Below are 15,253 nucleotides of genomic sequence, written 5' to 3'. Positions count from 1 at the left end.
GTCACGAGAGGGACTTTTCTGGATCGGAGACATAATGGCATGTTTACATGCTGCTGGGAAGGCCCGGTAGGGCGAGAAAATGTCATCATGTAGGAAAGAAAGGGCAGAATTACTGGAACAATGCCCTTGCCTTGGCGAGAGAAGATGAAGCCAGTGGACAAAGTGGAGGAAGGGCCTTGACGGGATACACAGAGGGTTCATCTGAGGCAAGATGGAACAGAAGAGACGGGTGCGGAGGCTGGTAGGGGAGGGGACGTGGTGGTGGGTGTCTGTGGAAGTTCTCTTCTGCTAGCCTTCTCAGTAGCACAGTGGTCATTGTTCTGACAGCAGCTACAGAAGGGACATTCCTTAGAACCTTATTTAAAAATGAAAGAGAGTTTGGAAAGAACGAAAACCTCTGAATGTCAATTATGTCCTTTATTCCAACAGAGGACTACCAGGAACTCATCGAAGACATAGTTCGAGATGGCAGGCTCTACGCATCTGAGAACCATCAGGAAATACTGAAGGTGAGTACATAGCCAAGGCGGACACCGCAGTCACCTGTCACCCACGGCGCTCCTGGCTCCGCTTTTCCTCTTGATGCATGTTGTCACCTGTCAGACACCGAGCCTGCTCTGGGCTGAGGTCAGTTTTATATCTTCACTAGACTTAATCAAAAAAAAATTCAGGTGGCTGTCTTCAGCGTTGTCAAGTGAAGTTGTATTTTTTTTTTACATTTGGAAATGTGCGGAGGAAGAGTGGGAAACTTGCTTATCGTAAATCCAAGCCTGTGGCAGATCGTGTTTCCATGTTCACTCTCCAGATAGTTGAAGATCTTTGGCTCCTTGTTTATCCTTCAAGCCTGAAGTTCCCCAAATTTTAGGTACTTATAAGTAATCACCGGACACTCGCCATATCACTAACCCTATAAATACTCCCCAAATTCCAGCGTCGCATCTCATCTGGTTTAGAAAAAGAAAACTGTTGTTTTTTTTATATATTCACTTTTCCTTTATAAAAGTAATACATGGTTTTTTAAAGTAGATAATTAGGGAAAGTAAAAACTGGAGAAAAGAAACATCAGAGGGAACAATTTTCACAAAGTGTCTCTCAGCTAATCAACTTACCGTCCAACGCTGGGTGCGTTATAGTTCCATTGGCAAAATGTTGGAATGTTTCAGTATTTTGGCCCAGTAACAAAACCTGTGTTCTTTTTAGGATAAGAAACTGATCAAGGCTCTGTTTGACGTCCTGGCCCACCCCCAGAACTATTTCAAGTACACAGCCCAGGAATCCCGGGAGATGTTTCCAAGATCCTTCATCCGATTGCTCCGTTCCAAAGTGTCCAGGTTCTTGAGGCCATACAAGTGAGCCTGCCCTCGAGCCCCTCGGTGCCACGTTCTGCCCGTGGGCTGGTGGGACGCCGCCGTCTGCCTCTGTAGCCAACATAGTTGGCTATTGCTGCCTCCCATAGCAGTGACTCATTAGAGTTCAATTTTTATAGGTAATACAGATATTTTGGTAAATTGAACTTGGTTTTTCTTTCCCAGCATTGTGGATGTGGACTGAGAATGGCAGTGAGGGCCCCCGCGTCTCACTGCTGTGGGCGGATGTCTTGGGTACATCCCGCTGGCTGAGCGGGCCTCTAGTCAGCTCAAGGGAGACTCACCTGTCCTTCCTGGTTCTCCTCCTCAAGGGGGCTGTGGTGGAAAAGAGGCCACAGGAGGGGATGCCTCGGCTGAACCTTCAGCTTCCTCCTGCCCAGCGCACCCTGAGGGAGCCCTCTGCACCCAGGCCGTGACCAGGCAGAACAGGAAAGGAGGAAGGGAGGGACGGAAGGAGGGAGAGTCCTCCAGGCGCCAGGCACCCACCATTTCCCCATGGCCTTCTCCAGCCTGTGTGACCTAAATTGGATGCCAGGGGCTTGGGTTCCAGGCAGTGGTCATTAAAAAAAGTACTTAAAGCAGAAAGAATTAGAAATAAAAAGATAAAAACTAAGCACTTCCGCAGACATAATCATGAAGCTCGGGGCCGGCTTCCACGGGGCGGCAAATGCAGTGTTGGCTTTAGCGCCTTCGGCCGTCCTTCTGACGCCTGCTGGGCACCGCGTAGCGCCTGGAGAGTTCAGGGCAGGCATGGTCTCCGCGGGGGATGAGAAGCATCTACCTGGAGGAAAAGGACTGACTCACAGACCCCGAGTCCAGGGGGCTTGCCTCCACGGGCGTGCGGGGGCCAGGTGGGAGCCGGCGCGGGCCAGGCCGCCATGTTGCTGCCTTGCCCACTGTCCAAGGTCAGACGCTGGCTCAGCTCGAGCAGCACCACAGCGGTGGGCTCGTTCTCTTAATCTTCACACCACGGCCAGGGGCAGCTACGCAAATCCCGCCCTCCAGGTCCTGCAGAGTCACCTTTGGTCAGCACGGTGGGGCTTCACAATCATTTTCCCCCACAGAATCTGGAATTTTTAATATTAGTTAAGTTTTACAGATCTAAATCCACAGGCGAAAATCTCATTACAGTGAATAAAAAAAGAATCCTCTCCAACAAGCTGCCATTTCCCTGGATGGACTGACGACACACAACTACAGTGTTGTGTTACTTCAGTAGCAGACTAACTCTGTACGCACAACCCTCTACACAAAGGCCTCAAAAATGGTTATAACCAGTGTTTCTAAGGAAAACAAAGGCTGTTTCATTATTGTTGAGCCCACTTTTCACTTCAGTTGTTTTTTTTTAACCTATCCGCAACATTGATTTAAAAAAAAAAAAATCCTGAATCAAACTTTTCTTCTTTATTTGGATGGGTCCTAAATACCCATTTCCAAATTTCTTTTCAAAAATGGAAACATCTTCATTTTTAAAAATCATCAAAATAAGCTTGTGGAATTTGTCCTATCAGAACTTTGCCTACATTTCTGAGTCTAATCATAAAATGAAAATTCAAATGTACTATGACCCGAGTCAATGACCTGCCGGATGTGGGGGTGGGGAGAGCAGAACTGGGCCATCCTGTCCAAGCACATTGGTAACTTTGTGTTCGTGGTTGTGTGGGTCTGTATTGCTGGTGTCACAGGAAGGCCAGGAATGGCAATGCCTTGGGGGCTGGACGGAGGCCGCATAAACCTGGTCTCCCGCACACCGGAGCTGTGCTCCTGGTACAAGCCTGCGCAGCTGCGGCCCTCCCTAAGCCCCCTCTCTATCCCCGCCAACCGCCCTAGCAGATGCCGTGAAGGACTGGCTGCCTGCGGCTACTGTCGCTACTACTAAATCGGTAAAGATGTATTGAACGTCTGCTCTGTGCCAGGCACTGTTCTAGGCCCCAGGGATGCACGGTGACAAGAGAGGGCCCTTGCTCTCATGGCACTTACATTTTAGAGGGAGGAGATGGCCAACGAACAAACCAATCACCACGGAAAGTATCAGCTAGCAGCGTGTTATGCGGTAGGCTGATGTGACAGATGACTGCGTTGCTGCTTTAGAATCACAGGCTGTGGAGGGCTGCTCTGGGGAAATGACGTTTCTACCTGAAAACGGCCAGAAGGAACCAGTCTTGGGACAGGCAGAGAAAGAGCACTCCAGGGAGAGGGAGGCCAAGTGCAAAGGCTGGCAGGCAGGAGCCAGCGTGTGTGTGGTCACCGTGCAGTGAGAAGGCAGTGGGACAAGACAGGCCAGGGGGCTGGACAGGGGCCAGAGCACATCAGGCTTTGGAATGGAGAACGAGAGGTTCGGGTTTCATTGTAAGTATGTTGTAAAGCTTTCAGAAGGGTTGAGGCAGAGGAGTGGGATGGTCTGATTTATGCTTTTAAGAGATAGTTCTGGTCACTGTATGAATAGATTTTAGAAAAAGGCATGGAGGCAGAGAGCCATTAGCTAACTATGGCAACCAACCCAGCAGCCATCCAGGTGGGAGATGAGGTGGTCTGGGTTAAGGTTGTGGAGTGGAGACGAGAGAACAGAAAGTTTCTGGACCTGTTTTAGGGCAGAGTCCAGCACTTGCATGAGGACTGGATGGAGGGGAAGGAAAAGCAGCCACCGAGGAGGCCTCCTAGTTGCCTGACCAACTGGTCACTGGAGGAGACGGGCCGTTTCAAGTATGAGGTACCTGCTTGGGAATCCGAACTCTGAGTTCAGGTAGGCAGTTGATTTTATGAAGTCCCAGAAGAGGTCAGCGCTAGAATATGAATTTTAATGTCACAGAATAAAATCATGAGACATAAAGCTGAGGTCCCCCGGGCACAGTAGGCACATAAAGCGCCCAGGGAGCTCTGGATCCTGGGATTCCCTGTGCGGCACGGGCCCAGCCCGCGAGGAGCGGATTGTTAAGTCAACAGGAAGAGGTCGGAGCTGAGTTTCCCCTGCCCGCCAAGGGAGCTTGTTCCGTGGGAGGACTCTGAGCGGAACTGGAGTCGGTACAAGTCCTGCTCTCCAGCTGTGGAGATTGTTCTCGAGCCGTTTACTCAAGTGCTGCGTTTATGGATTTAGCAACGTTTCCCTTGAGTTTCCAATGCTAATAAAAGAGTGTTTGCCTTTTCACACTACCAGATGATTATCTTCACTGTGGAAAATTGCTTCCTCTGAATCATTCTCTGAGCTGTTAAGTGTGTTGTCTGTAGGCATTTGCTGGATTTAGGTTTGCAGGTGACTTCAAAATTGTCATGTGGTAATTTGGGAAAGATCGTGTCTGCAACAGCACAAAGCAAGGACTCACTTGCCCTCGGGCAGATCTTTATGGGGACATCACCAGGGGTGTTGCCTGCTGCAGGCTAGACAGCTGGGGGGGCCTGCGCGCTGGGAAACCCAGGCACCCACACCAAGCCCAGCCTCGATCCTCTCCTCAGTCTAGAAGGGATGCCTCTTACTAGGGCTGTGAGCATCTCTGCTTCCTTTCTCACAGCAGCATGGGTCCTGAGAGCCGTACCCAAGTCCACATAACTCTTAGCCAGTATTTGGGAGGCCAATGGATTAGATGAAGAGTAAAGCGGTTCCTCACCAGGTTCAGGGAGGCTTGTTATCTATGGCCTTCTTGCTAGGCAAGCCATCCTCTGAATCCAGGTCCTAGACGTAGCCACTGGGGGCCCATCCATAGGCAATCAGAAGCCTTGGTGAGGCGTCCTTTCTGTGGCATCTTCTACTCCAGGGCACTGTGAACCCAGCTTGAGTTTCCTGAGTATTTGTGGTTCCCTGCTTCCTTCTCTCTCCAGGCCACCCTGACCAGCCTGCAGGAGACCACCCTCAGGGGTCTGATGGCCCAGCAAGGCTGCTCCTGTGATAGACAGCCACAAAAACCTAACTACTCAGCAGGGATCACTTTCCAGAGAACATAGCGGAATCCAAATAGATTCAGAAAATGAAACCACTCTAATTCTCAGGCAGGTTGTGTTAGCTGAGTGAAAGGGACACAAATTCACCTACTGCAAACAATGACAATAACGTAGCATTACGGGGTTTTCAGAGTATCTCATTAGGGGAATGCAACCACAGATCTTGGTTACTAATAGTTCTTTGTTATGTGTTCGCTCACTCATTCATTTATCCAACATATTTCTTGAGGGCTTACTAAGCGCTAGGTACTGTAGGAGTGAGTGGTGCTGTAGTGGGCAAAATAAAGTCTTTGCTCTTGTGGAGCATAGATTCTTATGGAGGGAGACAGGAAAAAAAACCACAAATAAACAGAAATTGTAAAGTCAAGTGTGATACCTGTTTAGAGAAAGTAAAGGGCAAAATGATAGAGGATGAGTAGGAAGTGGTGAGAGGGAGTTGCTATTTTAGGTAGGGTGAGCTCATCGTTACAGTCATGAATCCAGGCCTCTCCCGGGGCACTGGCTCCTCAAACCTACCCTGGCAGCACTGGCCTTGGCCAGCTCCTCTACCCACCCAGCTAGCACTTGACATTTCATCTCACCCGAGGCTGACCAGAGGTCCAAGCTGTGAACAAGCCATTTTGCGGTTCTTGGAACAGGCGCCACCTAGTGGTTGTAAAATGAAATAGACGTGTGTCTCTGTCACATATTCCCCCCCACCCCCCCACCCCACCCCCCCACCCCCCACCCCCCCCCACCCCCCCCCACCCCCCCCACCCCCACCCCCGGCTTTGGAGCTTAAATGGCCACAATTCAAGGCGAAATGTTACCAGTGAGATTGGTGGACCAGGGCTGTGGTTTGACAACACACTGATTGCATGTTGTTTAGGACAGCCCTCAGAATGGATGTTTAGATCTTTTCCTTCTCTCTGCCTGGCCTAATGACTAATGACCAGGCAGGAAGTCCTTGATTTGGGTCTTTTCAAATTATCAACGGTTCTCTGAATCATGTCCAAACACACCCACACATCCCCCCCACACACCGTGTACATTCATTCATTCATTGTAATTGTAATGGTCTAGGCATCCTGTTAGGTTGGCTCTATATTGCTGAGACAGGAGGGGAAAGGAGTTGAAAGAATGAGGGGAGAGTCCCCAAACTGTAATCTTGTGAAATGTTTCAGCACGTGTAGCTCCACGAGCTACCACACCCCCGACTCGGACCATCCTCTGATCCTACAGTTTATTCTACGACTGAAGGATAACTTGGAGGCAGTTTGGAGTTTTCTGCCTTTTCCCTACACAGTGCAAAAAGCAGACACACAAACCTACCTCAAATCTGAGCTTTGGTGCTGGCTTTGCCTTATTATACACACCTGGTGGTTGAAGAAAAATGAAGCAGGAAAATTGAGCAGGAAATGCAACTGACCTGTGCCACAGGCAGGACAGAGCCCCGCAGTGTGTGACTGATGTGACCACAGCCAGCGGGGCAGCATGGCAGTTGGAGTGTGCGTTTGTGGTGAGCTCTGGCCAGGCCTGCTGTGCTCAGCCCTCTGCAGCCTGTGGCCAGCTCGCTGTGTGACCACACACCGGTCATCGGCACACACTGCCAATGCGTGTGCACGGCACCTGTCCATCATATCAGCCGGGATGACGCAGCAAGACGGTAACAGTGATAAAGCAAGAACATGTGCCCGGAACCCTGATGTTAGGACCAGGTGACTTGGCTTGAGGAAGGCAGCCTTCGGCAGCCACACAGGTACCAAAGCTGGAGTTTGAGGTGATGTGGGTGCAAGTATCAGAGGCTTGGTAAACCCTCACTCAGGTTTTCCAACGAGGAGCTGGGGCGACTCAAGCAGCATCAGTCATCCAATATCCACCTGCCAAAATTCCTAATGTACCTTCTCTCTGTTTGTCTTAGTGAAAGATTTCTCTACGAGTATGTTTCATAATGCTCATCTTCTCCAAGACCCCCCCTTATGTCCTCTGTGGTACCTGGATTTGTATCCCAGCTCTGCCACGTCATAGTTGTGTGACCTTGCACAAGTCACTTTACCTCTCTGTGCCTCAGTTTCCTCATATGGTACATAAACTGGATAGGGTTGTTGTGAGGATTAAATGAGTTTCTCATAGAAAACTCTTGGAACACTGTCTGGCATGCAGTAAGCGCTCAATAAATGTTAACTATTATCATCACCATTATTCTCTTCCACTTCATCAGACTTGAGAAGTTAAATCCAAGATACATTTTTTTTTACATCTCCTGGGTTTATTTTAATATTCAGAAGATAAGGCAAGAAACACTGACAGGAGAGAGGATGGACATGACAGTCGGAGCTCTGAGTGCCTCCCAGAGCCAGGAGACACTCAGCTCAGTGGGTGCACAGAGGGAGCCGGGGCCCTAGAGCTCTGGCCATGTCAGTGCCAGCAGAAAGAGACTTACGTCGAGTCCGCAAGCAAATCTCTGGCCAGGGGCCTCACCCACCTCAGGAGACATGATGGGTGGGGATGTCTGCTGTTGGTCACCTGACTGAGGTTGTCCTGGGCCTTGCAGCCACCCCAGGGGTCAGCCTAAATTCAAGATATATTTTTAAATGAGTTCATACTCTGCTGGTGTCTCGCATTTCACTGACACAGAAAGTCCTTTAGTCACGGGCTTTCTGGTGAGATGTGTTCTAGGAGCAGAGCAAGTAGAGCTTGAAGCAGAAAAGAAAGGTCATAATACCTGATTTGGGTTCTCACACAAGACCTCTGAAAACCCTTATGTTCCTGAGAAGGGAAAGTGAAATGCACTTTTCCAATCTCTTAAGCCTGTTTCAGTTCAGGAGTAGTGCACACACGCACACACGCACACACAGAGGCCTGTCAATCCTTCATCTTTCCTTATTTCCAACCTTCAGCCCCTGATGTGTGAGGACATCAGCACATCTTGCTGACTCCAGAATAACACATTCCCCAGAAATGTTTATCTCAAGTTTGATGTTTCCGACATGGCGAGGTCCATCTTCTGACTCCAGAGAGGCAATACTCAGGGTTGCAGGCAAAAAAAGCCTACAAAGAGACTCGCTTAGCCAGGATGTGAACTTGGGGCCCAAAAGGAAACAGTGAGGAAACTGCGTAAGCCCTCATGGTCAGTGGGACCAAGTCCCTGATGAGACATGAGGACACAGAGTCGGCCCACCATGTAGCATGTGCCTCGAAGAGCACTGAACTCAAATGTGCTGATAGAGTATAGATAGCCTAGAAAAGAGAGAATTTCATCTTTTCAAAAATCATGAATGGGGGAGAAAAAAATCTAGTAATTATACAGAAGAGAAAGCAGCCAATACCTTGATCAGATTATCAGAATTATCATCTCCAGGAAAGGACATAAGGACAGCCCATGGCTCTAAATACCCTGAAAGAACATAACATCAACTATATGGTACTCAGGCCAAGAAGGCAAAGCCTCAATCTCAATATAAGGAAACTTCAGATACGAACAAAGTGAGGAATATTTTACTTTTTAAAAGGGAGGGGAGTTGAAAAATAACTGGCACACCAACAGAATTTAAAACTTTTCAAAGATCACAATCAGGAAAGTGAAAAGGCAACCCATAGAATGGGAAAAAAATTTGCAAATCGTTTATCTTACAAGAGACTTGTAGCTAGAATATTTAAAGAACTCTTGCAGCTCAATAATAAAAAGACGAATAACTTAAAAGTGAGCTAAAGGATATGAACAGATATTTTTCTAAAGAAGATAAGCAAATGGCCAAGAAGCATAAGACAAGATGCTCACAGTCATCAGCCATCAGGGAAATGCAAATCAGAACCACAATGAGACGCCATTTCACCCCCACTGAGAGAGCTGTGGTTGAAGAGTCAGGTAGCCAGCTGGCCAGGATGTGGAGACACTGGACCCCTCACACACGGCCGGTAGGGATGTAAAATGGTGCAGCCACTTTGGAAGTCTGTTCATTCCTCAAAAGGTTAAACACAGAGTTACCATATGACCCAGCAGTTCTACTCCAAGAGAAATGAAAACATATGTCCTCACAAAAAATTTGTTAAACGAAAGCTCAGAGCAGCAGTAATCATGATAGCCAAAAGTTAAAATACTCAAAAGTCTATCAATGGATGAATGGGTGAACAAAATGTGATAATTTTGGAAATACTATTATTCCAAATAATGGAATATGATTTGGCCATGAGGAGAAATGAAGTCTACAGCACACATGAACCTTGAAAACCTCATGCTAAGTGAAAAAAGCCAGTCGTAGAAGATCATATGTTGTATGATCCTGGTTATCTGAAAGGGTCGGAATGGGCCAATCCATAGAGACAGAACCTAGAGTACAGGCTGCCTGGGGTGGGAGAATTTGGGAGGAAACGGGCAATGACTTCTAAAGGATACAAAGTGTCTTTTGGAGGGATGAAAATGTTCTAAAATTTGACATAGTGATGTTTCCACAGTTCTGTGAATACATTAAAAATCTTCGAATTGTGCACTTTTAAGTGGGTGAATTGTATGGTATGCGAATTATACCTCAATAAAACAGTTTTTTCTAAAATATGGAAGGCTATATTCTTCAAAAATATCGATGTCATGAAAGACAAAGCTGGGGAAATGTTCCAGATGAAAGGAGGCTAAAGAAACACAACAACCAAACGCAATACCTGACCCTAGCCTGGGTCCTATGTTGGAGGAATACGTCACAAAGGACATTATTGGGTCAACTGACAAAACTGAAACATGAACAGTAGTTTAAAGTTTTTTATCAATGTAAATTTATGGAGTTTTTATCTATACACTGGTTACATAAGAGAAAGCTCCCTGTTCTTAGAAAATACACAATGAAGTATTAGTGGTAAAGCGTCACAATATAGGGAGCTCATCCTCAGATGGTTCAGAAAAAAATGTGTGTGTATGTGTTTGTGTTGGGGAAAAGCAGATGACACAGCAGAGGGAGTAAAACGTTAATAATCCGGTTGAAGGGTAGACAGCTGTTCTTTGGATTGTTTTTGGCTTTGCAACTTTTTGTAAGTTTGAAATTGTTTCCAAATAAAAATTTGCAAATAATCACAAATGACTTTTCTCTCTGGGCAGTGCAGAGCTGTGTGAAAATAGGTCAGAGAGAATGTGGTGTGAGTGTGTGTGGTGTATAGACGTCTGCACACCCAAGTGCCCACACATGTTTCACAGGGCGCTTCGCCTCTAGGTGGCTATTTGCCCCATTTGGCCAAAGGCTTGCCCAGCAGGGGCCGCTGACCTCGCGCTGTCACACCCAAGCGGCATGCTTAGTCACCGCGGGGAAAGGCGGTGGAGCCCTCCGGGTGCCGGAGGCAGACAGAGGTAACCAGCGCGAGCTGCCCTGCAGCTTTCTTGCCTTTGGCTGGGAGCGGGATGTTCAGGCCTAGTGCGTTCTGAGAGGCTTGCCATCTTCAGAGATCTGTTTCCAGACTGCAGAGCTCTCCCCTGGCCTCTGGAAGGCTGGTCTTTCTCCAGGTTCTCTGCTATCTTGGAGAGGGGAATGAGATGGGAAGAGGACACGTATTTATTGAGGGCTCACTTTGTGCCAGGAACTGTGCTTTACGTCATTTTATTTAAACCACACAGAGCCCTGCCAGGCGGGTAAACTGAGGCTCTGAGAGCTGCAGTAATTTGGCCAAGGTCCCACAGCAACCAAGGGGCAGAGCCAGATTCAAAGCCAAGCCTAGACTCCCCTCTCTCCCCCAGGTACTCTTGCTTCAGATACCATGATTTCCCCCCACCTCTTTCTCTCCTCTTTGCTCTCTGATTTGAGGTCACAGCCTGTCCTTATCCCAAGAAATGAAACAAAATCATTGCTAACAGGAATGAATCCAAAAGACCCAGCCAACTTTGGAAAACACCAGCAGGGCTGCCATCAGCCCTGTTTTATGAGACTTCGGTGACGCTGGGAATCACTCCGAAGGAAGAAGATAGAAATATCTCGTCTTTGCTTTGACCTGCCAAAGTAGACACAATCTTCAGGGCTGGGTGCCAAGTCATGGGCTCTGTGTAGCCAGAGACCCCGGCACACATATGGTACCTGCAGGGGACAGCTGTTTGAACAATCCTCCTGACAGAGGGAGATGGCGTGGTACGGAGGGCACCAGAGGAGAAAGCAGACTCTGCAGCTATAAGGATGGGGGTGGTGAGCAAAGGGGGATCGGGGCAGGGCCATTACTTCCAAGGGTGCCCAAGGGCAAAGTCAGAACAAAATATGTGTGGGTGGAAAGGAGAGGAGGGGGATTAAAAACTCCTTGGCCATCTCTCTTCCCCTCTGCTCTTCTCATCTAATCACCTGGCCTCCTGGCCCCAGCACTCATCCTATATCCCATTCTCAAAGGTCTCCCTGTTAGCTGAAGACCGAAAGGTGGAGTCCTGGGAGAAGAGATTGTAAGCTGGGAGCTGCTGACAGCCAAGAGACGGGAAGAGCCTGCCTACAGCGGCATCACCTCAGTGCCTACAGTGATAATGTCATTTGAGCCCTTGGATCCAGCCATGCCTGAAGTCCGAGCACTTTTAAATAAGAGGACCAAAAAGTTTACACTTCTGCTTAAGACATTTGCAACAGGGCTTCTGTCACTTATCATAAGAACAACACAAATAAAATTCTGATTGTAACAGCATCAGCTTGTCTAGAACAATTTTCAAGGACTGATCATCTATAACAGCCAAGGATGTAGAGAACTTCAGTATAGAAACCACATGACATGGTACATTCAGAATCCAGAGGCACCAGGGACAGGAGGAGAGCTGGCCAGCCCCTGCCTCGGGAGGCCTTGGCTCCAGAGATGGGGTAAGATGCTCAGGTCTGACTCGCATTGCCTGGAATTTTGTAGAAAGGCTTGGAGCAGGCATAGGCCAGGGCCCGCTCTGAGACTCAGCAACCTACAGGTTCTCCCGAGTCTGTCTCAAGCGAGAAGAGGGTAGCTACCTTGTGCCGTGTGTTACGTGTATCATTTTATTTAATCCTCACAGCAACCCTGAGAGGTACATATGTTACTGGCATCATTTCCTAGATGAGGAACGAAAACACAGTAGCAAAGGAAACTTCCTAGTCACATAGCTGGTAAGTGGCAGCGCAGGGACTCAGGCCTAATGTGTCAAACTCCAAAGCCTGTGCTTTTAACAACTATATTATGCTTCTTCCAAGATAGGTCAATAGGGCAGGGAAGGTTGGCTATATGGAGAATTAATAATGATCTTTTCCGATGGCAAAGCCCTCCAGAGTTCACAAAGCCCAATTTTATATGCAATCTCCCTGCATCCATTTTATAGATATGGCAGCTGAGGCTTAGAGGCAGGAAGTGACTTTCTCATGTTATTTGGGCAAACTGGATAAACTGAGCAGAGGTGACGCTCCTTAAACGGAGCGGCCAGGCTGGAGTTTGCAAAAACTCACAGTGTATGTGCAGGCTACTCTCACCACACTGGCCCCCGCTTGAGAGCAGTGATGGCATCAGTCTGGCTGACAAAGATCTCTAAGAGATAAGGGAACCAATTGTCATTTGGCTGCAGAGCCAACTGCAGAACACAAATCCCACTACAGCGAAGAGCCCTGCATCCACAGAAAGATAGCTCCAGCCAAAGCCCTGTTCACTTTTCAGCCACACTTGATACGGATGAATTCAGTTCAATCAGAGACATTCAGCGTTCTGGTGTTCCCGGAGGGAGGGGAATCTTGTTATAAAAAGAGCCCCTTTCTTCCATTGGGTCATCCTCAGCAAAAAAGGCTGCGAGCCTGAGCTGAATTGTCTGAGGAGTGGGGAACTGGAATCTGCCTGCCTGGCTTCCTCCCAGAGGAAAGTGCTGTCCCAGCGTAAGCCCCAGGGGCTCTGGCTGCTGGAGCCTCCAAGCTCAGAGGTACCCGTCCTACAGAAACAAGGCAAGGCTGTCTTTCACTGTTCCCTGGGCGATTCATGCCTGGAGGAGTGACCAGGCAGGAATCCAGGCAAGAGGACAGAAGGGGCCAGGGCAGCCACTGCTGTTCACTGCTGGAAGCGTGCCAAGGGACTGGAAGGTGAGCTGCAATCCCACCTCCTTCTTGACCCCTCTAAGAGATCCTGCCCTCCATGAATGGGGCTGGGTGGGGGCTTTCTTGAAGCCAGGTGAGCAGCCTTCTGGATTTATTTTCCCACAAGCAGTCTGTGAGCTGTGAATCTAGGGCAAGCCTTGAAGACAGGAATGGAGGGCAAGGAGCAGGTTCATGAGGTGAAACCCAGTCCTTCCAGGTCTGGGAAGTCCAGCACCGGTTCTGGGGGCAGATAGTCTGGTTTTAAAATTCCAGCTGTACCACTTGCCTTCCTTGGGCAAGACCTTAACTTCTTGTCATCCTTACACTAGAATTTATTGACCACCTTGTATGTGCTGTGCTAAGGATTTAATGGTAAGCAAAAAATAAGACTCAGATGCCTTCTTAGAGCTACAGTTAGTGAAGGAGATAAATATTAATCAACTGATAACACCCTCACCATTACCACCAAAAAAATGGTGAAAAGTCCAGAAGAGTTGCAGAGCATATATTTAGGGAAAATTCACCCATTCTGGGAGGTCAGAGAAGGCTTTCCTAATAAATTATAATGGAGCTGAGGTCTGTTTAGTGAACAAGGTAGAAGGGACATTCCATGCAGAGAGAACAGGATATTCAAGGTAGGCCATTTGGCAAGAACGGCTCCTCCAAGGAACTGGAAGAAGCCTCATGAGGCTGAAGTACAGATTGGAGAGCCAAGTGGGGTAGACCATGCAAGAATGTGGGTCTTAAGAGCAATATGTGGTGCTCTAAACTGAGAGGTGAGATGATCACACTTGTAGTTTGAAAAGGTTGCTTTGGCAGCAAAGAACAATGGATTGGAAGGGAACCAAGGAACATTCAGGAGACCAGTTAGGAAGTCTCAGGTATTTGCGGGTAAAACAGGGTTTTTGGATAATACTGTCTCATAAGCTATTGCCAGGATTCAATGAAATATGGCATTTTAAGTGTTTATGCCGGGATGTGATACATAGTAAAGGCTCAGTAAATGTTGTTATTGTTAGTTTTGTTGGTTCTCTTTAGAGAGTGGATCTTTCTGCTTCCTGTCTCCTCCTGTGAGACAGGGTGGGAGAGGGCAGTGGTGGTGGAAATGTGGTTTGTATTAAGTCACAATACACAGGCCAGAAGCCAGGAAGCCTGAAGGACCCATTAGAATGGCTTAAATGCAAAATGGTACAGAAACTCTGGAAAACAGTATAGAGGTCCCTCAAAAAGTTAAAAATAGGGCTACACTAGACCCAGCAATTGCACTCCTAGGTATTTATCCAAAGAATACAAGAATAGTGATTCAAAGGGGCACATGCACCCCAATGTTTATAGTAACAATGTCCACAACAGCCAAAATATGGAAAGAGCCCAGATGTCCACCCACAGATGAATGGATAAAGAAGATATGGTGTTTATATACAATGAAATATTACTCAGCCATTGAAAAGAATGAAATCTTGCCATTTGCAACCACGTTAAGGGAACTAGAGAGTATTAAGCTAAATGAAATAAGTCAGTCAGAGGAAGACAAATACCGTATGATTTTACTTATGTGAAATTTAAGAAACAAAACAGATGAACATAGAGGAAGGGAAGGAAAAATAAAATAAGATGAAAACAAAGAGAGAGGCAAACCATAAGAGACTCTTAACTACAGGAAAAAAAAACAGGGCTACCGGAGGGAAAGTGGGTGGGAGGATGGGGTAATGGGGTAACGGGTGATAGGCATTAAGGATGGCACTTGATGTAATGACCACTGGGTATTATATACAACTGATGAATCACTAAATCCTACCCCTGAAACTAATACTATACTCTATGCTAACTAAACTGAATTTAAATAGAGCGGCAGGGTGGCTCAGTCGGTTAGGCTGCCAGGCTTCAACTCAAGGTCAAGATCTCAGTGTCCTGGCATCAAGTCCCACATCCTGCTCCCTGCTCAGCAGG

General features: G+C 47.7%; 1 protein-coding gene across 14 annotated transcripts in view; it reads left to right on the top strand.

Moving 5' to 3' along the window:
• Positions 1 to 1,513, top strand: part of SCUBE2 (signal peptide, CUB domain and EGF like domain containing 2) — a 66,741-nt gene extending 65,228 nt beyond the window's left edge. For all 14 annotated transcript variants that reach the window (XM_057316856.1, XM_057316851.1, XM_057316859.1 and 11 more), the window contains 2 exons: positions 430 to 509; positions 1,201 to 1,513. In XM_057316856.1, the coding sequence (XP_057172839.1) occupies positions 430 to 509; positions 1,201 to 1,353 (233 nt within the window). In that variant the 3' untranslated portion in view covers positions 1,354 to 1,513. The remainder of the gene's footprint in view (positions 1 to 429; positions 510 to 1,200) is intronic.
• Positions 1,514 to 15,253: the final 13,740 nt, after the last annotated feature.

Source organism: Ursus arctos, unplaced genomic scaffold (genome assembly GCF_023065955.2).
Source record: "Ursus arctos isolate Adak ecotype North America unplaced genomic scaffold, UrsArc2.0 scaffold_22, whole genome shotgun sequence".
Lineage (NCBI taxonomy): Eukaryota > Metazoa > Chordata > Mammalia > Carnivora > Ursidae > Ursus > Ursus arctos.
This window is presented reverse-complemented; position numbering and strand designations above follow the sequence as displayed.